The sequence below is a fragment of the Crotalus tigris genome, unplaced genomic scaffold (genome assembly GCF_016545835.1).
Source record: "Crotalus tigris isolate CLP2741 ecotype Arizona unplaced genomic scaffold, ASM1654583v1 scf7180000017614.5298720, whole genome shotgun sequence".
Classification (NCBI taxonomy): domain Eukaryota; kingdom Metazoa; phylum Chordata; class Lepidosauria; order Squamata; family Viperidae; genus Crotalus; species Crotalus tigris.
The window spans coordinates 285,075-313,049 of record NW_024096513.1 but is presented as its reverse complement, the minus strand read 5'-3'; the positions used below and the strand labels follow the sequence as shown (position 1 = coordinate 313,049).

Below are 27,975 nucleotides of genomic sequence, written 5' to 3'. Positions count from 1 at the left end.
ATGGCAGTCCAAGTCATTGCTGTTCCTCCAAGGCCCCAGAGTGCCGATCATGATGCAAGAGCCCCAGCCACCAGAAAAGCCCTGGTCAGTGTTGGTTGTCATGATCTCTCGAAAGGCACCACCACCGTGATGGTTCCAGGAGGTGGGATTACAATGACGGACCCAATAGACAGCCCCACTACCAAAGCCTGAGCCAATACTGGGTCACCCAAAGTCCAGATCATCACCAGTACCATCAGAGCCCTGACTGTCACTATTATTGGTCACACAGCCCTGTGCATCACCACCGGCACCACCTCTTAGAGCGACTTTTGATGGCAATCTGCAGAAGCTGATCTTCCTTACTCAAGTACATTCCACATGAATCGCAATGCCAATTTCTACCCAAATCCAGCTGCTACGGTCAATGTGGTTGTGGCCAATCTGGAAGGGGAAACATTTGAGTGGCTAAACAAGCAAGCACCTGAACTGGGGGATCTCCATCTCTTCCTCCTTGGATTAAGAGCCAGGTTCAAGGACCCATCCATAGCCCTCAAAGTGGAGAAACAAATTCATAAGATAAACCAAGATGGTAGACCTGCGTTGGAATACATACGAGAGTTTTGCAAGGTAGCAGGTTGGATAGGAAGGTGGCCGTAGCATTTCCTAGTGCATCACTTCAAGGAGGGCCTAGATCAGTGGTTCTTAACCTGGGCGATATTGCCCCCCAGGGGGCAATTTCGTTTTTCAAGGGGGTGATGAAACGAAAAGGGGTGACATGGGGGCAAAGAAACACAAAGGGGGCAATATGGGGGCGATGGAGCGAGAAGTTTTGGGGACACTTTTGAGATTTTTTCATACAGTGAATAGCTGTATATCTGCCGTACAAAAACATCAGATCGCTCGCTATTAGTGGATTGAATTGTGTTTTCAAATGTTCCTCCAGCTAGCTTCAGTACAGAATGCCGTACATATGTGAATACGCATCACTTATCTTCATGCGCATTGTGTGGCAGCCTCTACCCATACAGTGGTGTGCCATTGGCCAGAATATGGGAGATATGGGAAAAAGACTGGAAATAAATTATTTGCATCGATATGTCCTGATAACAATTTTAAAGAAAACAAAAAAAGTGTTTGCATAAATTGAAGAATTATTTCCTATGTTGTGATTGAGAGGTTATGTTGGGGGAGGGGGGCGATGACAACTTCCTCATTGGCTCAAGGCGGCAATTTGTTCAAAAAGGTTAAGAACCACTGGCCTAGATGATCACCTTTCCCAGGCCTGTGTCTATTGGGCTGTCCCTAACCAATTGCAGGAGTGGTATCAGGCAGCAATAAGATTGAACGTCAAGCTTGCTCGCTACAAGAAGCCACCACCTCCAGAAGCCAGGCTGAAACCAGAGCAAGCAAGGCAGCCTCCTCCCTGAAAATCCCCAGCCATCACGGCCACGGAATCCCCCAAGACACCTGCCAGTCTACCAATCAAATGCTTCAGATGTGGACAAGAGGAGCACCGATCAGCAAGTTGCCTGATTCCGTACCCTCAACAGGGAAGCAGATCAGGGCCAATAATTTTTCCTTGAAGTTCTTTTGATGGGTTTCAACTATTGGAACCATGACACTGGACGAGATTCACTTGCAATGATCCCTTGCTTTCTGGACATGTAGAAGAAATTAAGAACGCGCATAGTGATTTGCATCTAGGTTTGCATAGCACTCAGAATAAAAGAGAAATAGGAAACACACAAGCATATGCAGAAATCTATTGGACCTGGTCACTGCATACAGGCTGTCCTTAACTTATATGACCACAACTGAGCCCCAAATCTAAGTGAGAAATTAGTTAAGCAAGTTTTGCCCTATTTTACGACTTTTCTTGCCTCAATTTATTTTATTATTTTATTTTATTTTTAAAATTTATAAGCCGCCCCACTCCCAGAGGACTCTGGGCAGCTAACAATAAAAAACACATAAAACATAACAAAACAAACAGTACAAGAACAGTCATCCAGGGGTCAGATTTCATAAACCCCAGGCCTGCCGGAAAAGCCAGCTCTTAAGGAGCTTACGGAAAACCAACAGGGTGGGAGCGGTCCTAATCTCCGGGGGGAGCCGGTTCCAAAACGTGGGCGCCATCACAGAAAAAGCCCTCCTCCGCGGCCCTGCCAAATGGCACTGCTTGGCCAACGGGACCTGAAGGAGGCCCAGCCTGTGGGATCTAACTGGACGAAGGGAACTATGAGGTAGTAGGCGGTCTTGCAAATAGCCTGGCCCTGAGCCATATAGGGCTTTAAAGGTAATAACCAACACCTTGAATTGGACCCGGAGACCAATAGGCAACCAGTGCAGCTCACGAAGGATAGGTGGACCAACTGTAGTCTCCGAATACTTGTTAAGTGGATCGCTGCAGTTGTTAAATTAGTAACATGGTTTTTAAATGAGTCTGCTTTCCCCATTGACTTTGCTTGTCAGAAGGTCGCAAAAGGGGATCATGTGACCCCAAGACCCTGCAACCATCATAAGTGTAAGTCAGTTGTCAACCATCCAAATGTAAATCACGTGACCATACCATACTTATGGTAAATAAGTGTGAGTCAGTTGTCAAGCATCCAAATGTAAATCACATGACCATACCATACTTATAACCATTTTTCACACTTATGATGGTTGCTGCAACCATCATAAGTGTGAAAAATGGTCATAAGTCACTTTTTTCAGTGCCGTTGTAACTTTGAATGGTCACATGAATTGGGTATGTCTAGTTTAATGAAGAGAAGGATGAGGGGGGACATGATAGCAGTGTTCCAATATCTCAGGGGCTTCCACAAAGAAGAGGGAGTTAAGCTATTCTCCAAAGCACCTGAAGGCAGGACAAGAAGCAATGGATGGAAACTAATCAAGGAGAGAAGCAACCTGGAACTAAGGAGAAACTTCCTGACAGTTAGAACAATTAACCAATGGAACAACCTTCCTCCAGAAGTGGTGAATGCTCTAACATTGGAAGTTTTTAAGAAGAGACTGGACAGCCATTTGTCTGAAATGGTATAGGGTTTCCTGCCTGAGCAGGGATTTGGACTCGATGACCTCCAGGTCCCTTCCAATTTTATTATTATGATTATTATGGATCATCGCACAGTCAGCCAGATGTTCAGACTGGATTTGGCATTCTATCTACCTATCAAGTCCTTGCCCAGGACCTGGGATAGGCAGATGTGGATGTTTGATGGTATTACAGATATCGTCGCAGGATGGAAGCAGTTCCTAGTAAGGCCGCCTTTTGCAATTGACTAATAGCGAATTTGTCAATGCCAATGGTGTTCAGGTGGTGCTCCAGTTGTTTTGGGATTGCACCCAAGGAGCCTATTACTATTGGTACTACCCTTGCTTGCTTTTGCCAGTCTTTCTATTTCTGTTTGTAGGTCTTTGTATTTTGTTATCTTCTCCAATTCTTTCTCTTCTATTCTGCTGTCTCCAGGCACTGCCACGTCCACTATCCAGACTTTTTTGTCTTTCTTATCAACAATTGTTAAGTCTGGGGTGTTATGTTGCAGGTGCTTGCCTGTTTGAATTCTGAAGTCCCAGAGCAGTTTAATTTTATCATTTTCTATGACGTTCTCTATTTTATGATCCCACCAGTTTTTGCTTACAGGCAAATGATATTTTTTGCAGATCTTCCAATGCACCATTGTTGCTACTTTGTCATGTCGCTGCTTGTAATCAGTCTGTGCAATCTTCTTGCAACAGCTTACCAGATGGTCCACTGTTTCTTCAGCTTCTTTGCATAGGCGGCACTTACTGTCTGTTGCTGTCTTCTCAATTTTGACTTTATATGCATTTGTTATATGCATTTGTTATGCATTTGTTATTATAACAAATATGCATTTGTTATATGTTATATGCATTATTATTATTATTATTATTATTATTATTATTATTATCATTATTATTATAAAGATTGTAAGGACTACCTGTATTATAATAGGCAAGTATAGATCATAAATGATATGTCTTGGTAGGAAGTTCCCTTTTGTGAAAGAATCTCAATATGACAAAGAGTTAAAGAAGCGTCATCTTATCCTGACTGATGGTTTCACTTCAATGTCAGAAGAGAAACTTTCTTAATTTAAGAAAGTTTTTTTTTTCTTAAAAGTGGGTAGGTGACTTTGAGCCAGTTGCTCTTTCTCAACTGAACTCAGTTCACATGGCTGTTGTTTTGGGGAAAATAAAGGAAGAAATATCAGGTACAGGTAGTCCTTGACTTATGACTACAATTGAACCAGAAAATTATGTTGGTAAGTGAGATATTTGTTCAATGAGTTTTGGGCAATTTTATGACCTTTCTTGCTGCAGTTGTCAAGTGAGTCACTGCAGTTGTTAAAGTAGTAACATGATTATTAAGTGAATCTGGTTTTCCCATTGACTTTCCTCGTCAGAAGGTCACAAAAGGTGATCACGTGACTCTTGAGATATTGCAACCATCATAAATATGATTCAGTTGCCAAGAGTCTGATTTTTTTATCACATGACCATGGGGATACTACAATGGTCGTAAGTGTGGAAAGTGGTCCTAAATCACTTTTTTCAATGCTGTCTTTTTCAATTTCAGTCACTAAATGAACTTTAAGTTAAGGACTACCTGTATTTTGCCAGTTTGAATTACTTCTAAAAATAATAAAGACAAGATTAAAAAGAATCTAAGAAATAAAATTATTTCTTCTGGGGGGAGGAGAGAAATTCTCAATGGATGAGAAGAATGGCTGAAATTCTAAAGGAAGCATCCCAGAAAGTAACACCCAACGTAGATACATCTATATCTTTGGTATCCAAAGCAGAACATCCAGATTCGGTCACAGTTTTGTTCCATACAAACATCCAGATTCGGTCACAGTTTTGTTCCATATCTATTCAAGATGGACAGTGAATAATATATATGTGTTACTTATATGTAAGAGTGTAGGTCTATACATATGTTGTTGTTGTTGTTGTTGTTGTTGTTAATTGCGAAGTCGTGTCCGACCCATCGCGACCCCATGGACAACGTTCTTCCAGGTCTTCCTGTCCTCTACCATCTTCTGGAGTCCATTTAAGTTCACACCTACTGCTTCAGTGACTCCATCCAGCCATCTCATTCTCTGTCATCCCCTTCTTCTATTACCCTCAATCTTTCCAAGCATTAGGCCCTTCTCTAGTGAGTCCTTCCTTCTCATTAGGTGGCCAAAGTATTTGAGTTTCAACTTCAGGATCTGGCCTTCTGAAGAGCAGTCAGGGTTGATCTCTTCTAGGATTGACCGGTTTGAATGCCTTGCAGTCCAAGGGACTCGCAGGAGTCTTCTCCAGCATCATAGTTCAAAGGCCTCAATTCTTTGTCGCTCAGCCTTTCTTATGGTCCAACTTTCACAGCCATACATTGCAACTGGGAAAACTATGGCCTGGACTATACGCAATTTTGTTGGCAGGGTGATGTCTCTGCTTTTTAGTATGCTGTCTAGATTTGCCATAGCTTTCCTCACCAGGAGCAAGCGTCTTTTAATTTCTTGCCTGCAGTCCCCATCTGAGGTGATCTTGGACCCCAGAAAAATAAAATCTGTCACAACCTCCATTTCTTCCCCATCTATTTGCCAGGAACTGAGAGGGCCGGATGCCATGATTTTGGTTTTCTATGTTGTATATAGTATGTTTAAATGTGTTGTTATGTATGTGTACACTTTGAGAGCAAGCAACTACATTTCATTTTTAATGTGTGCCATTGTGCCAATAAAGTTTGTCTGCCTGCCTGCCTGCCTGCCTGCCTGCCTGCCTGCCTGCCTGCCTACCTACCTACCTACCTACCTACCTACCTATCTACCTACCTATCTATCTATCTATCTATCTATCCCATCCTTGATCGTCTAGTTCAGTTTTCTCCATGAGCAAAATAATTCTCTTTCTAGAACTTTGCTGCCCCCTCGTGAAAGAAAAAAAAATATATAGAATGAAAATAATTTTAAGGCCTCTTTTGGCTTTCTCCTTTTGCATGTAAAAATAAGCGAATAATGGTACCCAAAATAAGTGGTGATTTATCTTTATTTTATTGATTTATTGACCTTTCCTGAAATCCAATAAAGATTTAATATCTAACCATCTTTCTCCCTGACTCAAGGGATGAATCTTGCAGAGATTTACCTTAGAACTTGACATGGTTCCATGGTTTTCATATTAACGCAGTCCTGATATTGATACTGAAGTCTCTTGAACTGCTTAAACAGTAGTGGCATGTCAAGGAAAAGATGATAAGCTGAAGTTGAATCTTCTCTTTGAATGTGTTCATATTCTTCGGCTTGACTGATTATTAGTGTCTCAATTTGTGCCTAGAGGAATACTATCTTAATTTGTTGGCTGGAAGTGAACGGGAAGATAAACATGAAGAATACAGAGCAGAATATAGATACAGTGACCGTTCAAAGTTACAACGGCATGGGAAAAAGTGACTTATGACCATTTTTCACACTTATGACTCTTGCAGCATCCCCATGGTCATATTGTCATAATTTGGACGCTGGGCAACTGATTCATATTTATGACATTTGCAGTGTCCCAGGATTACAGTTTTTGTGAGTTCCTGACAAGCAAAGTCAACGGGGAAGTCGGATTCACTTAACAAGCATGTTGCTAACTTAAGAACTGCAATAATTCACTGAAACAACCGTAGCAAGAAAAGTTGTAAAATGGGGCAAAATTCACTCAACAAATGTCTTACTTACCAATATAAATTTTTGGCTCAGTTGTGGTTATCAGTTGAGAACTACCTGTAACAGAAATGAAAGGGAGCTTAGAGGTCTTCCAGTCTACCCCCCCTGTTCAGGCAGGAGATCCTGTACAAAAAGAATAGAAACAAACATTTTTATCATTACAGTAGTTGAACTGATTAAAGAGGATGGGGATTGCAACCCAATAAATTTGGATATCTTTCAAAATATCCAAATCTAAATATCCAAGTATCCAAATATAGAATAACAGAGTTGGAAGGGACCTTGGAGGTCTTCTAGTCCAACACACTGCTCAGGCAGGAAAAAACTATACCATTCCAGACAAATGTTGTCCAATCTCTTCTTAAAACGTTCCAGCGTGGGAGCGTTCACAATTTCTGGAGGCAGGTTGTTCCACTGATTAATTGTTCTAACTGTTAGGAAATTTCTCCTTAGTTCTAGGTTGCTTCTCTCCTTGATTAGTTTCCATCCGTTGCTTCTTGTCCTGGCTTTATTCTCTTTGGAGAATAGGTTGACTCCCTTTACTTTGTGGCAACCCCTTAGATATTGGACCTCTGCTATCACGTCACCCATAGTCCTTCTTTTCATTAAACTAGACATACCCAATTCCAGCAATTTGTAAATATCTCAATTTGGAAAGTGGTTGGGGGATCAATTGATACATTAATACCATTCTGAACCATTTTATTACATTTTGAAAATGTATCCAGAAATACATGTTAATATTGCTTCTCTTTGAAGGAAATCATGCGAAAAAGTTTCAAACTCAGTTCTTTCAATAAACATATTACTAGATGAACATGTTTCAACCCATTGTGGAACATAAGGAACAGCAGAATATTTATTTATTATTTTTCCCTTGATCCAACTACACCAATGGGCTATGCTGTTCTGCTCATATTTAATTAATGTGATCATCTTGGAAGCTATCTCCCACTGGCTGTCCCATCAGAGAAACCATCAAGAACACGAAAAAGAACATCTGCAACCAATGTATTGTTGCTAATACACAGCAGAGTTAATTGTCTCTCTAACAATTACCCCATAATTATAATTAGTTTCCTCTATCAGAACTCCAACAGTTCTTCAGAAGATAGCAAGAGAGATCTCAGTGTGCAGCTGAGATAGAGTTTATAAAATACAAGTGGATTTAAGAAAGAGGCAAGCCCAGACTCTGTCCATTTGAATCTATCAAGTTTTCTACCAGTTTGAACCAGAATGGCTTTAGATCTCTGAACTGTTTGGTGGAGTGGGAGAATTATTTCCCTGTGTTTGTTGTGCAATGCTATATTGAGAGATGTTGCTGCTTTGTGTCCAAAACTGGAATCAGATACAGCAGAATCTATTTTCCAGGCAAACAAGCCTGCAAGGATGGTGAGACTCTTGGCACTGTTCCTTTTGCTGTCACTTGAAGAGTGCCAAAGTGCAGCTGCACGGTGCCCATCAACTAGATCCCTCACTGTTCCTCATGAGTGGTATCAGCCAGGGACACTTCTCATTGGTGGGATGACTTCACAAATCTTTTATGTATTCAATGAAATTGCTTTCAGAAATTACCCTCCACAGGTCATTGGCTTTGATCTTCCACTGTAAGCAATTCAATCCCATTTGCTAAATCAAAACTTATTTTGAATGGTATATATACATGCATCCAGATTAAATGGATTAATTGACATTTCCAAACATTGTTCCCTTCATCTTGATTCTAGGTTTTTGGTATTATTCTGCCTCTTCTCTCTTGAAAAGTATGACCCTTTGTTTTCTCAATTTTGGTGAATTTACACCATTCTGTTAAATGGGAGAAAAGTTAATTTTTTTAATGTTTTATTGATTTTCTAATTTTACATTTAAGTATTTAAAAAGCAATGTGGCAGCTGAGTTAATTGATAATTCAATGACATACAAATATCTTTAGCATAAGTCTCAAACTATCACATTAAATATTTCCTCTCTTTTGCCCTTAGTATTTACTATCTCATGTTTAAACTAATACAATTCTTCTTATATTAATTAAATAAAAATAACATTCTTACATTTATCAATAATTTTTAGCTTATACTTATCCTGATTGTTTTAACATTCATTCTTTATAGACAATAAATTTCCTAATTAGTTTTTCCCAATTTTTGGTTTCCCATTAATATTTAAATTAACATTTAATATTTATAATTTCTAAGTTTTAAGTAACCAAAGTTCCCTTTATCACAATTAATCACAAAGTCTAATATTCAGGATACATGTCTATTTAAATACATTCTATTTCTCATCATCTTACATCATCTAATTAATAATACAGTATAACATCATCTAATTAATAATACAGTATAACATTCTTATTTTCTACTAATTTCCAAATGTCTTAAATTTAGTAACAAAGTTTCTCTTATTTCAATATCAAATATTTCCTCTCTTTTTCTCTTAATGTCTATTATCTCCTATTTAAGTTAATACAGTTCTTATTATAAGTAAAAACATATTTATTACATTTATCAATAGTTTTTTAGCTTATATATATCTTAGTTACTTTTACATTCAGCCTTTATAAACAAATCAATATTCAAATTTAACTTTTGATATTTATACTTCCAAGTTTTAAATTACCAAAATTTTCTTTATCTCAGTTCATAACAAGATCTAGTATTCAAAGTACACATCTTATCTACTTGAATATATTCAATCCCTTTTCTGGGTTTTCAGTTAACTGCATTTGTTGATCAGTTGAATCTTCTATCATAGTATTGATTGTTCCACTTCTTCTATTATATTCTGTGTAGTTGATTCTTTAGTTGTAATCAAAGTTTGGGTTCATATATCTAGGCTGACATCTTGTTCTTTTCTGTAGCTCCTTATTTCATCAGAAGCTATAGGAATAGTTTCATATGTTGTTTTCAACATAGAGAAAATCTGTTCCTAATCTTCATCCATGTCCTCTTGTTTTTGTTAATTGCGAAGTCATGTCCGACCCATCGCGACCCCATTGATAACATTCCTCCAGGCCTTCCTGTCCTCTACCATCTTCTGGAGACCATTTAAGCTTACACCTACTGCTTCCATGACTCTATCCAGCCATCTCATTCTCTGTCGTCCCCTTCTTCTATTGCCCTCAATTTTTCCCAGCATTAGACCCTTCTCCAGTGAGTCCTTCCTTCTCATTAGGTGGCCAAAGTACTTGAGTTCCAACTTCAGGATCTGGCCTTCTGAAGAGCAGTCGGGGTTGATCTCTTCTAGGACTGACCGGTTTGAACGCCTTGCAGTCCAAGGGACTTGCAGGAGTCTTCTCCAGCTCCATAGTTCAAAGGCCTCAATTCTTTGTCGCTCAGCCTTTCTTATGGTCCAATTTTCACATTCATACATTGCAACTGGGAAAACCATGGCCTTGACTATACACCCTTTTGTTGGCAGGATGATGTCTCTGCTTTTTAGTATGCTGTCTAGATTTGCCATAGCTTTTCTTCCCAGGAGCAAGCGACTTTTAATTTCTTGGCTGCAGTCCCCATCTGAGGTGATCTTGGAGCCCAGAAAAATAAAATCTGTCACTACCTCCATTTCTTCCCCATCTATTTGCCAGGAATTGAGAGGGCCACATGCCATGATTTTGTTTTCTTAATGTTGAGTTTCAAGCCAACTTTTGCACTTTCCTTCTTCACCCGCATCAAGAGGCTCTTTAGTTCCTCTTCACTTTCTGCTATTAGAGTGGTATCATCTGCATATCTTAGGTTGTTGATATTTCTCCCGGCAATCTTAATTCCAACTTTTGATTCATCTAGCCCTGCCTTTCTCATGATGTGCTCTGCATATAAGTTAAATAGACAGGGCGACAGTATACAGCCTTGCTGGACTCCTTTCCCAATTTTGAACCAATCAGAGGTTCTGTGTCCAGTTCTCACTGTTGCTTCTTGACCCGCATATAGGTTTCTCAAGAGATAAATAAGATAGTCTGGTACTCCCATCTCTTTAAGAACTTGCCACAATTTGTTGTGATCCACACAATCAAAGGCTTTAGCATAGTCAATGAAGCAGAAGTAGATGTTTTTCTGGAACTCCCTAGCTTTCTCCATGATCTAGCATATGTTGGCAATTTGATCTCTAGTTCCTCTGCCTCTTCGAAATCCTGCCTGTACTTCTGGTAGTTCTCGATCCACATACTGCTGGAGTCTAGCTTGTAGGATTTTAAGCATAACTTTACTAGCATGTGAAATGAGTGCAATGGTTTGATAGTTTGAACATTCTTTGGCATTGCCTTTCTTTGGAATTGGAATGTAAACTTATCTTTTCCAATCCTGTGGCCACTGTTGAGTTTTCCAAATTTGCTGGCAAATTGAGTGTAGCACTTTTACTGCATCGTCTTTTAAGGTTTTGAATAGCTCAGCTGGAATACTGTCACCTCCACTAGCTTTGTTGATTTCCTAAGGTCCATTTCACTTCACATTCTAGGATGTCTGGCTCGACGTCAGTGACGTTAAGCTCGTTCTTGTATAGTTCTTCTGTGTAGCTTTGCCACCTCTTCTTAATCTCTTCTGCCTCTGCTAGGTCCCTGCCATTATGGTCCTTTATCATGCCCATCTTTGCATTAAACGTTCCCTTCATATCTCCAATTTTCTTGAAGAGATCTCTTGTCCTCCCTATTTTGTTGTTTTCTTCTATTTCTTTGCACTGTTCATTTAAGAAGGTATTCTTAGCTCTTCTAGCTATTCTCTGGAATTCTGCATTCAATTGGGTGTATCTTTCTCTTTCTCCTTTGCCTTTCACTTCCCTTCTTTCTTCAGCTATTTGCAAAGCTTCCTCAGACAGCCATTTTGCTTTCTTGCATTTATTTTTCTTTGGGATGGTTTTAGTTGCTACCTCTTGTACAATGTTGTGAACCTCCATCCATAGTTCTTCAGGCACTCTGTCTATCAGATCTAATTCCTTAAATCTATACTGTATATTCATCAGAAATATGATTTAGTTCCTACCTGAGTGGCCTAGTGCTTTTTTCTATTTTCTTCAATTTAAGCTTAAATTTTGCAACGAGAAGCTCATGATCTGAGCCACAGTCAGCTACTGCCCTTTTGTGATCAAGCGGGAGTCCCCTCCTTGCTTGCTGCCCCTACATGGTGACTTTTGACCCTTTCCAGGGTCCCCCAGCAGTGCAAAATCGGACGTGGAATATGGAGCTTGTCTTCCACATGTCCATGGCAAACTGGAAGTCGAAAAGTTAAGTTTTTGTTACATCTGTGAAAACAATGTACTGGGGCTGGAAAAAGCTTCAGAAGTTGAAAGTGATGAGCAGGTAGAATAATTTCTGTAACTGCTTTTCTGAATCAAAAACTTCATATGCAATAATCGGGGGCAGGAAGGAAGGGAGGGAGGGAGGGAGGGAATAATATTTTAGAGGACTATCTTTTGCCATCCTAACAATTAAATGTTGCAATTCAGGATTGTGAATAACCTGTACTTAAAATTATTGTGACACTTTTTAGTAACACTAAACACAAAGTATAAGTCTAATTCTAACTAATTCATCTCTCTGTCTCTCTCTTTCTCACACACACACCTCTATCTATCTGTCTGTCTGTCTGTATGTATGTATGTATGTATGTCTGTCTGTCCATCTATTTTAATTTGGACACTTTTTATTGACTAAGTCTAAGCCTGCTGTAAGTCCAACTCTAACTCTAACTTTAACTCTCCTCTCTTTCTCTCTCTGTCTCTCTGTCTCTCTGTCTCTCTCTCTCTCTCTCTCTCTCTCACACACACACACACACACACACACACACATCTGTCTGTCTGCCTGTCTGTCTGTCTATTTCTAATTTAATCTAATCTAATCTATTTTAATTTGGACACTTTTTACTGACTTCTAAATATGTAGTTCTGTTCAGTTAAATTTCAAAACACCATGTATTTCAACCATGTGATTTCCCCCTTATCCTTTTCATTATTTTCTCCTCTCTTAATCATTCACCCCTTTTGAAACATCTGATTAATCTTCATAATGCAGCCACTCTGCAATTTCACTAGACTTGTGTCAACCAGATTGGTATTGATCACATCACAACATTTATTTATAAAATGACTTATAACTCTATTTGAAGGATGCTAACCAAATTCTACCAGAATGCTTTGGCTTTGGCATTTGCTGTAAATACCATCAATGAAGCTCCAACAATTTTGCCAAATGTCACACTGGGCCTGTACATCTATGACACCTACTATGATGATCGGATGACCTATTACAGTCTTCTCAATTTGCTCTTCAAATTGTGCAGTTTTGTTCCAAACTATGAATGTGGAGCCCCCAAAAATGTAATTTCTGTAATTGGAGGTCTTGGATCTGACACCTCTTTTCACATGGCAGATGTTTTAGGACTCTACAAGATTCCACAGGTGAGAATGATGCTGTCAAGGTTCCAATAGATAGAGCCAAATAAATCAGAATACCAAGCCTTGTAGCTTCCTACAAGAACATATTTATTGGATACAAAATATTGGCACAATCAAAAGTGAAGCCAAGTCTGAAATTCCCTCCAAAGAGTTACACTGTTACAAAGTAAAATCTCCCCCCCCACCAATGTTATACAATTAATCACACTACTCAATAAAACAATTTTGTGGGCTTTCTAACAAAATACCCAACCCTTTTCTCCCAAGCTAGAGAATGACCTTGATTCTCATGGGACATAACATTGTTTAGACTAGCAGAGATACTCAATTTCCCCTCCCTTTCATGTGGCAACCTATAACAACTAAGATGGCTACAGCCAGATTTGTTGTAGAGTTGACAGATGCATTGCAACAGGGAATATGGCCTTTGCTATTTTTTACTTATCTTCTAGTCATCACACAAGTGATTTTGGAATGAGAAAAGGGAGCTAGAAAATTAAGGTCTATGGGGTCCTTGGTGCTTTCTATGTTCATGGGTGGGTTTGTTTTTTTTTTGCAAGCATTTTATTGCCAAATTAGGTAACACTATCATTGCTAGAATGGAATGGGGTTTGCTCTTATTTTTATGTACTAGTGGCTTGCCCTATCAGCATTGGGGGGGGGGGGAATGTTCCTGGTGGTTCCTTGGTTAGGCTGTTGTTTAGTGTTAGCTTGTCTATCTGCATTGGTAGTTCCTTGATTGGGATATTATTTATTGACTGTTGGTCTAGTGTTAATGTTGGTGTTAATCTCTGCTCATATGGGTGTTGATTCCTGGTGAGGAGATGTTTGGGTCTTTTGTTTACTTTTGGATTTTTTGGTTGTCTCTTTGCAGTGGTGTGTAGATGTGTTCATGGTACTATAAAAGATGAGGAATAGATTTAGATTAGTTGAGAAATAAGGACTCCTAGGATGATGAGTTTCAAAATACTTTTTTCTAATTAGTAATAGCATTTAGACTTATATATCACTTTGCAGCCCTCTCTGAGCAGTTTACAGAATCAGCATATTGCCCGCAACAATCTGGGTCCTCATTTTACTGACCTCAGAAGGATGGAAGGCTGAGTCATCCTTGAGCCCATCAGGATCAAATTGCTGGCAGTGGGCAGAGTTAACCTGCAATATTACATTCTAACCACTGCACCATGGCTCTTACCTAATACCTAATTAATGTTTACCACATATTACCCCATCTCTATTAAATAAGCAAATGTTTAGTTTTATTTATAGCTGATAATTTGTATTTTTATAATGTTTTACTCTTATTGTCTTTATATTGTTGCACTGTTTTATTCTTTTTAACACTGTAAACTAACCACAGTCACCTTGTGATTGAGATGGGTGGCAAATAAATTTAATAAATAAATTAATGAATAAATAAAAATAACAGGAGAACTGTTTATTTTTGCAAAGAGAAATAGTGAAGAGTTTCTTTTCTGCAGATATGATTTATTTACAAAAATATATCATTCTCCTCTGCATTTTGTCTTTAAGCTCACCTATGGATCATTTGCTCCAGAAGAAATTTTAACAACTGAAGTTCCGAAATTTTATCGCATGGTCCCAAATGATAAAAACCAGTACATGGGAATTATCCATTTGCTTCTACATTTTGGCTGGACATGGGTAGGTCTTTTGACAGGAGGTGATGACAGTGGAAAATATTTCTTAAAAACCATAGAAGCCTTGTTTTTGGAGAAAGGAATCTGTACCGCTTTCATACAGTTGTTCCCATATCAAGGTCGTGTCTTTTCTCACAATGACATGGGTAAATTTAGAAATATCCACGTGGATCAGAGGGCCAAAGCCCTTGTTATCTATGGAGATACTCTGACTTTTTTGTGGTTACTCACCTATGATGCATTTCTTGTGTCTGAAAACACGTATATTGGGAAGGTCTGGATCATGACAGCCCAGATGGAATTTGCAGTAACGGGCGTAACCAGACGGATGGATTTTCAAATGTTCCAAGGTGCTATATCCTTTGCAATTCATTCCAAAGAACTTCAAGAATTCCAGAGGTATCTTCAGAAGAAAAACCCATATCAGCCTGAAGGTGATGGTTTTCTCCAGTTGTTCTGGGAACATGTTTTTGAATGTTCATTTCCAAATACTGAAGAGCCATTGGAGCAAGAGGAACTATGTACTGGGAAGGAGAACCTGGATAAGCCTCCTCGGTCTGTTTTTGAAGTGAGAATGAATGGCCACAGCTATAGTATCTACAATGCTGTCTATGTGGTAGCTCATGCTCTCCATGCTATGCGCTCATCAAAGATCAAACACAGAGTAAGAACAGGGGAACAAAGTCTTGAGTTTGAAAACCTGCAATCTTGGCAGGTAATATTTCAATAAAAGAATGATATAACAGAATAACAGAGTTGAAAGGGGCCCGGGAGGTCTTCTAGTCCAATCCATGATCTTGTTGCTAGAATCAAATGTACACTCACATGAAAAAGTAAGTACACCCTCTTTGACTTCTATGGTTTTACAAATGTGATCTATGGTCTTAACTTCTCATTTTGGTTTTCTTTTTGTAAAATAAATAATATCATGGTATAATATGTCATGTGTTGTTTTTCATCTGAGATTGTTTTTACCTACTTTTAAGAAATGCTAAGGATCATATTATTTTTACTATGTCCTGACACATAAAACCATAGAACTCAAAGAGGGTGTGCTTACTTGAAAGATAAGAAGGACAAGTATAGAAAGTGGAAAGAGGGACACATAACTAAGTCAGAATATCAGCAAATAGCCCGAGCCTGCAAAGATGAAGTGAGGAAAGCTAAGGCTCAAAATGAACTAAGGTTTGCGACCAAAGTCAAAAATAACAAAAAAAGCTTCTTTCAACATGTAAAAAACAAGAAAAAAAAGAAAATTATTGGTCCATTAGTGGGTAAAAGTGGCAAGAAGGTGACAAGCAACAGGGAGAAAGCAGAACTATTTAACTTGTTTTTCACACCTGTCTTTATACAAAGGGAAAAAGCAGACCAATCTATCAAAAATAGTGCCATAAAAAACAGAATAGAAACATAAGTTAAGATAGACAAGAAAATGGTAAGTGAGCACCAGTCCAGCCTAGATCAGTTCAAATCACCAGGACCAGATGGATTACATCCCAAGGTTCTCAAGGAACTGGCAGACGTGATCACAGAACCACTGAACTATATTTTTCAAAGATCCTGGAGCACTGGGGAACTACCAGAGGACTGAAAAAGAGCTGATGTAGTTCCCATCTTCCAAAAAGGGAAACAAATGGATCCAGGAAATTACAGACCTATCAGCCTGACCTCAATACCTGGGAAGATTGTAGAAAAGATAATCAAACAACGAATCAGCGAACACCTACAGGCAAACAAAATCATTACTAAAAGTCAACACGGGTTTATCAAAAAGAGATCATGCCAGAGAAACCTTATTGCATTCTTTGACTAAATGACAAAATTAGTGGACCAGAGGAATGCTGTGGATACAATTTACTTGGACTTCAGTAAGGTATTTGACAAAGTAAATCACAATCTACTACTTGATAAGATAAGATACTACTTGGTGATGCAGGTTAGACAGCATCACCACCAGATGGATCTGTAGCTGGCTGACCAGCCGTACTCAGCATATGGTCCTCAATGGAACCGCATCTATATGGCGGGAAGTGTGTACTGGGGTGCCCCAGGGCTCTGTTCTGGGACAAGTGCTCTTCAACATCTTCATCAACGATTTGGACAAGGGAATAGATAGGGAACTCATCAAATTTGCAGATGACACCAAGCTGGCAGGAATAGCCAAGACTCCAGAAGACAGGCTTAGGATACAGGAGGATCTGGACAGACTTGAACACTGGGTGCTATCTAACAAAATGAAATTCAATGGTGAAAAAAGTAAGGTTCTATATTTAGGCAAGAAAAAACAAATGCACAGGTACAGTATAGGGGTACCTTGCTCAATATTAGTGAGAGGGATCTCGGCGTCCTAATGGACAATCATTTAAATATGAGCCAGCAGTGTGCTGCAGCTTCCAAAAAAGCCAACACAGTGCTAGGCTGCAATAACAGAGGGATAGAATCAAGATCATGTGAAGTATTAATACCACTTTACAGTGCCTTGGCAAGGCCTCACTTGGAATACTGCATCCAGTTTTGGTCACCACAATGTAAAAAAGATGTTGAGACTCTAGAAAGAGTACAGAGAAAAGCAACAAAGATGATTAGGGGACTGGAGGTTAAAACATATAAAGAAAGGTTGATGGAATTGGGTATGTCTAGCTTAACGAAGAGAAGGATGAGGGGGGGACATAATAGCAGTGTTCCAATATCTCAGGGGCTGCCAAAAAGAAGAGGGAGTCAAGTTATTCTCCAAGGCACCTGAAGGCAGGACAAGACACAATAGATGGAAACTGATCAAGGCGAGAAGCAACCTAGAACTAAGGAGGAACTTCCTGACAGTTAGAACAATTAAGCAGTGGAACAACCTGCCTCCAGAAGCGGTGAATGCTCCAACACTGGAAATTTTTAAGAAGAAACAGGACAACCATTTGTCCAAAATGTTATAGGGTTTCCTGTCTGAGCAGGGGGTTGGACTCAATGACCTCCAAGGTCCCTTCCAACATTATAATTATAATTATTATTACTACTTTTTCATATAACTGTATATTGAGGACTAAAAGTAATAATTGCATCTTTAGCTACCTGTGGCCATAATAGTTTTCATGGGAAACCATAGTTGGAAAAGATATTACTTCTCAGCCCTATGTATGAGGGTTGCCAGGAAATTATTAAGAATGTTTTTATCAAGATTAGCTGTAATGAAACAAGCTTGTAAACTTTTTTGTGCTTTATGTCTTCCTCCTTATTAGAGTCTGTGATTAGAGTGGCTTCTGTAATGATCCAATTGTCAAGCACCAGGGAAATCAGAAGACTCAGACAGTTCAAATGAGTATAAAGATTTATTGCAAGCTTAAGCTCTCCACAAGAATCTGACCAACTAACAGTCAAGGGAAATGAGTGGGAGATAAGAAAGGCATTCAAGATGGCCTAGACCAGGGGTGTCAAACTGCCGGCCCATGGGCCGGACGCGTCACCAGGAAACCATGCCCACCCTATTGCTGGCAATGGGAAAAAAGCTCTGATACATTGTGCAACATGACATGAAGTCGTGAGTTTGACATGTCTAGCCTAGACTTGAATCTTTTGCAAGCAAGCAGGGACTCGTAACTTACGATGCATTTGACCCCTCCTTTGGGTTCATCCTATACTAATTTCCAAACATTATCTGGCCTTTTTGGACTTTAAGAAATACCCTGAGTCAGGACCCCGGGCTTGCCATGGGCCGGGAGATGGGAAGCACGCAGCCAACAGCCGACTGACGCCCGTCGGGTCCCACGAACTGCCCAGCTCCTGACAATCAGCTGGGAGTCAGGTAGGTGTCAGATGGTCGGAAGGGAACCGGCAAGGTGGTGAGGAACGGCCCGACTCCTGACTTTCAGCTGAGAGCTGGGTCAGCACATGCCTGCCAGCTGGGAGGCGGTGGACGAGGCAGGCGCCGCCCATCACCCGAACGTCAGCCCGGCTCCTCAGACTCAGCTGAGAGGTGGCTTGGCTCCTTGCTGGCAGCAGGGAGCCAGCATGGCCACCAGACACCTCGGGTGCCATCCTCCAAGGAGCTGGACATCAGAGACACTCCTCCTGCCAGCTGGACCTTGGGACTGGGCAAGCATGACGAGGGGGGAATTGTTCCTTACCTTGGCTGCCTCTCCCTTCCTCCAGGAGCAGGAGGGGAAGGCAGAGCGCTGCCTGGTTGTCAGAGCAGATGGCTGGGGCAGCAGAGGCTGTGTGGATGTGTCTGGAGAGGGGAAACACAGGTGGGCATTGCACCTAATATCCATACGGACCGGATGCTGGCTTGCTAAGTGGGTTGGGGTTGGTGGGTGGAGCACATCTATGTAAAGCACTGGGAGCAGTTCACTCCCAGTGCTGACTTTTTTCTTTTGCATTAAAGTTTGCTGGTCACCTGTTCCTTCTGTGTCTGAATTTCATCAGTAGCTAGCAGAGGACAGCTGACAGTAAGTCAGCACTCGCTTTGTTTTCCTGTTCCCCTCTTATTGCCTGTTGTCGTGGACTTTGACAAGATGGCTGAGGGTACACAGGAGGTTCCTACTGAGACAGTCGAGGCCGCTCCAGCTGGTGAAACAGGGCCTGAGCCTGAAGCCCAGGATCTGCAGCCAGTAGTCAGGCCCAAAATGGTGGCACCGGGGCCTGCAGCCCCTACGAGTGAGAACCAGGGCCCTGTGTTTTCTGCAGCATCTGGGGAATAGTGGCACAGCCCAGCATTGGCCAACGTGGAGCCTGGGTGGGTGACAACACCAGGTCCTAGGTCCTCTTTGATGGACTGGCGGGAAAGACGGCTGATGGGAGATGACAAGGATGAGTGGAGCTATTCCACCACTCCTGGTCAAGATACTAAGGACGTGTTGAGGGACCAGTTCAGGGAGGCAGGCTATCAGGACGCCCCCTCCTGGCCATGACGGATGGCCACAAGAGAGGAAGCCTCATGGCCTTGACCAGAGGCACCATGCAGACATCCTGACTTGGGACGGTTCATTTTGGACAGCCTGTGGCTGCGACAACCTCCTGCTCCAGATGTCTCCATGGTAGGAGGGTCTTCTTTGGATGCACTGCAGGTCCAGAGTCAGTCTGCATAGATGGATCGGTCAGCTCTTGGGTCATGGGGGTTGCCTGCTGGAAGGGGCTCCAGCCAGAAGGATGTGGGTTCCAGCATCTAAGGCCCACTGCCTGCAGCTGACACATTACGTGGCTCAGCCTACCCTATAGGACCCCGAGGTCAGGGACTGATGTGGGGTCCACCTCCCATACTGGTCACATTTGATGGACATCCAGATTGCCTGGCAATGTTCCTAAGCCATGTGATTAGCCATCTGGATCAATATGCTCGGCTCTATCCATCTCAATGGGCCATGGTGGTGGCAGTGTCACCAGGACTGCAGGGTGAGGCAGTGGCATGGGCGGCGGACCTGTACAGCGATCATGCCCGGGAGCTGGCTGACGCTGGGCTGTTCCTGGATGTGTTGCATACCCACTTTGAAGACAGCTCCTGGGTTCAGCGCGCTGAGGCAGAGTTGCTGGCATTGAGGCAACGTGGTCGTCATGCAACTGACTACATCCGTGACTTCCGCAGGGTAGCAGGAAGGCTGCAGTACTGGCCTGAATGCCTACTTGTCCACCATTTCTGGGCAAGTCTCGACTGAGAGCTGCACCAGGCTTGCGTGTTCCAGGGGGTTCCCAGTTGTCTCCAAGATTGGTTCTGGATGGTTATAGATCTGGACATAGGTCTCCAGGATTTTCGGAGCAAGGCCGAGGAACCGCTCATACCAGGAAGATCGACAGCAAAGTTACAGGAGGAGGGGAGATGGGGTCCCTCTGCAGACGTGGGTCCCTCCGCCCCTTCCGTCAGGGCGCCATTCCACTGTTTCCGGTGTAACCAGCCAGGCCACAGAGCAGAGGACTGTCCAGCCCCGAGTCCACAGGCTCCTTCCTTGGACCCTGGAAAGGCCACTCCAAGGGCTAACAGAACCCCTGACAGGTCAAGGGCGGCGCAGCATCCGGAGGCAGTAACATCCCAGCGGTTGATCCTAAAGGAGGAGGAGGAGGCAACAGCAGAGACAAGGTATTGGCTGGTAGGTGACGACAGTGATGACAACATAGCCAATGATCCCGTGGTAAGCGAGCCCATAATGCTCTTCGTTCTCCCTGTGACACTGACTAACCCGCAAACGGGCCAACAGAGAGGCTACCAAGCCCTCATTGATTCAGGGTGCACTCAGTGTTTAATAAGCAAAAGGGTGGTAGCAGAGAGTGGGATCAGAGTCCAGCAAGTAGCCCACCCCATCTGGTTCGAGCAAGTCTTTGCTGGGAGGGGCGCCAGCTAATCTTGTCACGGAACCCGTCTGGCTGGACATGGGATCCCATTGGGAGGTTCTCCATTTCATAGTCGTCCCATCTATGGATTGAGGCAATGATTTTAGGTTTGGCATGGCTGGACAAATGGGGTCCTACGATATGGTGGGAAGGGGGTTACCGAAGGCTCTGTATCGGGTGGGTCCTCAGGCCCCTACATGATTCTGGGGAAAAGAGAGCAGGGTATATGGACAAGAAGGCGAAGGCAGAGTTGACAGAATCCAGGGAAGATGTCCCCTTTCTGGAGGTATACAATGATCTTGCTGAGGTATTCAGTGAGCAGGAGTGCAACGTCTTGCCACCTCACCGCACTACTTATTGCGCGGTTGATATCCTGCCAGGGGCTAAGTTGCCCAAACCCAGGATGTACACCATGACACCCAGAGAGCTGGAGGACCTACGACGTTACATCGACCAGAACCTGGCCTGGGGATTCATTCAACCAGCTCAGTCACGAGTGGCTGCCCTGGTCTTATTAAAGGAGAAAAAGGACTGTTCCCTACAGCTCTGTGTGGACTTCCGCGGGATTAATGCGGTGTGTGTGGAGCATCTATACCCACTCCCATTGATGAAAGACCTACTGGCCCATCTGGGTATGGGCCATGTGTTCTCAAAGCTGGACCTGTGTGAGGCTTACTACAGAGTCCGGATAAAGAGTGGAAATGAGTGGAAGATGGTGTTTAACTGCCCGCTCAGCAGTTACCAATTCCGTGTGATGCCTTTTGGCCCAAAAGGGGCTCCCGTGGTGTTTATGCAACTCATCAAGTGCACGAGCACTTGTACCGTGGGGTCCTTGTGTATTTGGGCGATATCCTAATATATACATCCACCTTAGAGGAACATGTCCACCTAGTCAGGTAGGTACTGAGGAAACTGTTGGATGCCCACCTCTTTGTGAAACTCTCCAAATGCTAGTTTCACTGGGCTCGGCTGGACTATCTGGGTTACAGGATATCAGGGGAAAGCGTGGAGATGGACCCACACAAGGTGAGACCGGTGTTGTGGTGGCAGGCACCTCACACTTGTCGCCAGCTACAAAGTTTCTTGGGCCTTTTACCAACAATTTATTCCATCGTTTGCCACAGTAGCCCTTCCGCTAACTGACTTGTTATCTACGAAACACACAGCGAGTAAGCCATAGCCCAGACAACCACTGGAGTGGACGATAGCTTGTCAGAAAGCATTCGAAGACCTGAAATCCCGGTTTTCCAAGGAACCAGTCCTACTCCATCCTGATCCTGAAAGCCCTTTCGTAGTCCAGGCAGATGCCAGTGATGTAGCTGTGGGGGCTGTGTTGTTGCAACGGAACAGCCAAGGCATGTTGCAGCCATGTGCATACACATCACGGAAGTTTTCGGCTGCTGAGAGGGCTGGGCGATTTGGGAGAAGGAAGCCTTTGCGATGCGATGGGCTCTTTCAACGTGGAGGCATCTGCTGGAGGGGGCAACCAAGCCGTTTGAGGTATGGACTGACCACAAAAACCTTGAGGTTTTGCAGACGCTGAGATGCGTATCGCCTAAACATGTCTGGTGGGCCCAATACTTCTACAGGTTTCAGTTCACTCTGAAGTATGTGCCGGGAGGGAGGAACTTCCTGGCCGATGCATTGTCTTGCATGCCCCAATACCACAGCAGGTGGGAGGAGGTGGTACAGGCGATTATGCCACCCTACCAACAAGGGGTGGCTCGAGTGATTCCTCGCCAGTTGGTGGGTGATCTAAACCAACAGCTACTAAAGGCCGTTCGGAGTGATCCCTGGTTGAAAGACCACCCCGGCCTCTTGACACAAAGGGACGGTTTAGCTTGGAAAGGCAATAAACTGTACCTACCAGAGTTACTGAGACACATGGTTCTCAAGCAGTGCCACGATGCCAAGCAAGTGGGATATTTTGGCTTCCTAAAAACATTACACCCCTTGCTGTGTACACCCCAGGAGCAGATGGCCTGAGTGGAAGGTTTGTGGGCTAAGGTTAAGGAAGCATTGGTAAAGGCAGGGGTGGAAACAAAGGCAGGCTGATAAAAAAAGGGCTGAGCACAAACCCTTTCAGGTCGGTGATTGGGTATACCTATCAATCAAGTACCTACGTTGGGTATACCTATCAATCAAGTACCTGCCCTGTAAGAAGTTGGGTCCTACGTACGTAGGGTCCTTCAAGGTACTTCAGGTCATAAACCCGGTAACCATACGGTTATGGCTGCCTCGGGCTTTCCGGAAGGTGCATCCTGTATTTCATGGGAGTTTGCTGAAGCCAGTAACAGGTTTCACCAGGGGCCCGGTGGCTACCCCATCAGCCCGGTTTCCGGTGACCAGTTCGAGATACAAGAAATCCTGGATTCCTGGAGCCGCCATGGATGGGTCCAATACTTGTTGAGGTGGAAAGGGTACCCTCTGTCGGAAGCATCGTGGGTGCGGAGGGAGGATGTCCATGCCCCGTGACTGGTGCGGGCCTTCCATCACTAGCACCTCAGAAAACCAGGAGGAGGAGCCGTGGAAGGGGCCGATTGAATTGTCGCAAGCTCACCTGTCTCTATTTGCCTTCCAGGAGGGGACCTGGTAGAGGGGGCTGCCTCTCAAGCCCCTGGGCTTGCCATGGGCCGGGAGATGGGGAGCACACAGCTAGCAGGGTGCCTCTCCCTTCCTCCAGGAGCAGGAGGGGGAAGGCAGAGTGCTGCCTGGTTGTCAGAGCAGATGGCTGGAGTGGCAGAGGCTGCTTGGGTGTGTCTAGAGAGGGGAAACATGGGTGGGGCATTGCACCTAATATCCATATGGACCAGATGCTTGCTTGCTAAGTGGGGTGGGGTTGGTGGGTGGAGCACATCTATGTAAAGCACTGGGAGCAGTTCACTCCCAGAGCTGACTTTTTTCTTTTGCATTAAAGTTTGCTGGTCACCTGTTCCTTCTGTGTCTGGATTTTATCAGTATCTAGCAGAGGACAGCTGACACCCTGACTCCTTTGGCCCAGACAAAACCTCTTGCATATTGTCATCAAGGTCATCTTCCTGACTCTGTGCATAAACCACATAAACCCATCTCCTCAATGTTTTTCATGTAAGACATGTATATCAATCAATTGGTGTATTCATGGCCAGCCCAATCCTTATTTATCTTTGAGGCATCTGTGCATTCTTCATAAGTGTCCACCTGTCTACCATTTAGAGCAGGAGAGAAGTGCAGAAGAAAATTCCCATAGGGTTGGGCAAAAAGCAAGTTGAGAAGTGAATCTTTATGTTTTTCCTATGAGGATTCATTCTACACATCCATTTTTGCCTAGGTGATCAATCTTGCATATTTCTGTTGGGTCACCTTGCTTATTCTTTGCACTAGTAGACTCCTTCAGTTTTACAGAATAACACAATTAAAAGGGACATTGGAGTCTTCTAATCAACTGCTTGCTCAAGCAGGAGACCCTATACTAGGGGTGTCAAACTGCTGGCCTGCAGGCGGATGCATCGTAGCGAAATCGCACCCACCCCATTGCCAGCAATGGCAAAAAAGTCATGATACGTCGCAACATGTCAGGTGATGTTGCAAGCTTGACACCCCTGCACTATACTTTTGTCCAATTTCTTCTCAAAAACCACTGATGATGGAGCACCCACAACTTCTGAAGGCAAGCCATTCCACCAATCAATTATTCTAACTGTCAGGAAATTTCTCTTTAGTTCTAGGTCGCTTCTCTCCTTGATTAGTTTCCATCCATTACTTCTTCTTCTGCCTTCTGGTGCTTTGGAGAAGAGCTTGGACCCCCCCCCCTTCTTTATGATAGCCAATATTGGAAAATTGCTATCATGTCATTTTTAGATCTTCTTTTTATTAAACTAGATATATCCAATTCCTACAACCATTCCTCATCTGATTTAGCCTCCAGTCTCCATATCATCTTTGTTGCTCTTCTCTGTACTCTTTCTGGAGTCTCAACATCTTTTTTTTTGTATTGTGGTGACCAAAACTGGATGCAATATTCCAAGTGTCCATTATAAACTGGCACAAACACTTCACATGATCTTGCATTAAGATCCTCTGTTAATGCAGCCTAGAACCACATTTGCTTTTTTGGTAGCTGTGGCACATAGATTTTTTTTATGATAGGACTAACATGGGTGTTCTCCTACATTATCTTCTACATAATAATTGTGCTTCAACATTCTCATGGATTGACATTGTACTCTCAATTATACTATTCCTCTATTCTTTTCCCTTTCTCACAGTTACATGCATTTCTTCGTGACATTTCATTCAACAATTCAGCTGGAGAGAACATGCATTTTAATGAAAAAGGAGAAATTGTTTCTGGTTTGGATATAATGCACACAAGGTTATTTTCAAACAACTCCTTCAAAAAAGTTAGAATTGGACAGGTAAAACCAACAGCTTTTGAAGGAAAACAATTCTTTATACATGATGAAATTATTGAGTGGCCTAAAACCTTTAACCAGGTATGGATTCTAAGATTTCTTTAACAGTTTTTCCCTCAGTAAAATTGGCCATCTTGGATAACAAATTTCCAATGCTGCAAAATTGGTCCATGCCAGTGTTGTAGTTCTAGTAAAAATTAAGTGTTGCCATTTTAGTAATGCAACATTTACTAGCAGTAATAATTTTAAATGATCATAACAGTTGAAAGGAAAAAACACAATTCTTAGCATTTTAAAAATAATGCAAATATTTTAATCACAGGAAATATGGATCAATCCTTAATTAAAAATAAATATAGAATAATTGGTCACTAGAAAAAAATTGTAGGAAATACTATAGGACACTATGAAATGGGCTTTGCTATGAAAAACATGATGTGGACATTCTCCTGAGCTAAATAATTAAAATCCTAAAAGATACTATTTTCCTTAAAATATGCTTTTCCCATTTTCTTTTCATGCAGTCAGCTGCCATTATTTTTATGCATGCTTGGTCATTTGTTTCCTGCCCTTCAGCTGATATATATTAAACTCACAAATCTAATTTTCTTAAATTTCCAAACAACTTAGACTCTTGATTTTTATGGACAGGTATGTCCTATTTCTGTGTGCAGTGATTCGTGCCAGCCAGGATTTCAGAAACAAAAGAAGGAAGGGGAACAATTTTGTTGCTATGATTGCTTACCATGTCCAAAAGGAAAGATCTCCAACAAGACAGGTAGATGACATGGAACCCACTATCTATCAGACCTGTAAAGTGGTGCCATTCCACATGAGAGGATTGCCTTCATCCAGATCAGAGAAGTAACACAAATTGAGCTGGTATCAGAGTTTTGCAGTAGGAAAAATTAATAAACATGAACTTATTATTGTTGACAAATTTTTGTGAATGTCAGAGTTTCTTTCTAATATAACTCATGCATAACAAAATCAGAGAAGTAATTGTTTTTTGTAGCATTTCTGGAATTGTCCTACATGCTCAGAATTAGTCTGGTATGACTTTCAAAATCAACTATGATGCTTCCTATCAGAGTTTCTCCCAGGTTTTATTTATGTACAACAAAATCAAAGAATAGTTATTTATAATTTCTTATACTTTCATGACATTTAATTTTCTTTTCTAAAATGGTTCCACATACACTTCCATTTTCTGACAGTCAGTCTGATATTCTATCACAATTGGTGAATTGATATGGAAAATAAAGACTTACAACTTTGGTATCATCATTTGGCTTCTGATCTAGTCAAGTTCTAATAGATACACTTATTTTTCTTGACAATTTTTCTCCCCTTTCTTTTCAGACATGGATGAATGTATGCAGTGCCGAGATGATCAGTATCAAAGCCAGAGCAATGACAGCTGTTTCCCCAAAATAATAACCTTTCTTTCCTATGAAGAACCATTAGGAATGGGTTTAGTCTCAATTGTCCTTTGTTTTTCACTGGTCACAGGCTTGGTGTTGATTACTTTTATTAAGCACAGTGATACAGCCATAGTCAAAGCCAATAACCGAGAACTCACCTATATTCTTCTTTCCTCTCTCCTGCTCTGCTTCCTCTGCTCTCTTTTATTCCTTGGCCATCCCCACAAAGTCACTTGCCTCATTCGTCATGTTGCTTTTGGTATCATCTTTACTGTAGCAGTTTCTTGTGTGTTGGCCAAAACAAGCACTGTGGTTCTTGCTTTCATGGCCACTAAACCAGGATCCAATGTGAGGAGGTGGGTGGGAAAAAGTCTGGCCAACACCATTATCCTTTTCTGCTCTCTCATTCAAGCTAACATTTGCACTGTATGGCTTGCCATTGCTCCTCCATACCCCAGGTTGGACATGAAATCCCTGCCAAGCGAGATGATAGCAGAATGCAATGAAGGCTCTACCTTTATGTTTTACTTTGTCTTAGGCTACATGGGACTTCTGTCCATCATCAGCTTCATAGTGGCTTTCTTAGCTAGAAATCTGCCAGATGCTTTCAATGAAGCCAAATTCATCACTTTTAGCATGCTCATGTTTTGCAGTGTTTGGCTAACTTTTATCCCAACTTATTTGAGCAGTAAAGGCAAATATATGGTAGCTGTGGAGATCTTTTCCATTTTGGCCTCTGGGGCTGCACTGCTTGCCTGTATCTTTTTTCCAAAAGTTTATATTATCCTGCTGAGACCTGAGCTGAATACTAAGGAGGGATTGATAAGGACAAATAATAAACAAATGAAATTGCATACTCTTATATAATGTGTGGTAAAATGACAAACAGATCAAAATATTCACTTCTATGCGATTGACCCCAAGATGCTTTTCCAAGAGGCAACTGGACATCTTTGGATTTTTCCTTGAAAACATTTTGTGTCTTATCCAAGAAGCTTCTTCAATTCTTCAGATGATTGAGAATCTTCATAGACTTCTATGTGAATGATTTTTTTTTCATAAATTTGTATATTATATTATTATAATATAGTGG

The 27,975-nt window shown here is 42.0% G+C and overlaps 1 protein-coding gene across 1 annotated transcript; it reads left to right on the top strand.

Annotated features, from left to right (window-relative positions):
* On the top strand, positions 1-27,749 carry LOC120300476 (vomeronasal type-2 receptor 26-like). The gene is made up of 8 exons (XM_039326561.1): positions 1-142; positions 329-616; positions 11,846-12,000; positions 12,828-13,097; positions 14,628-15,470; positions 25,312-25,539; positions 26,110-26,236; positions 26,821-27,749. The coding sequence occupies exons 1-8, from the start codon at positions 1-3 to the stop codon at positions 27,747-27,749; spliced, it is 2,982 nt and encodes a 993-aa protein (XP_039182495.1).
* The last annotated feature ends 226 nt before the right edge of the window (positions 27,750-27,975 follow it).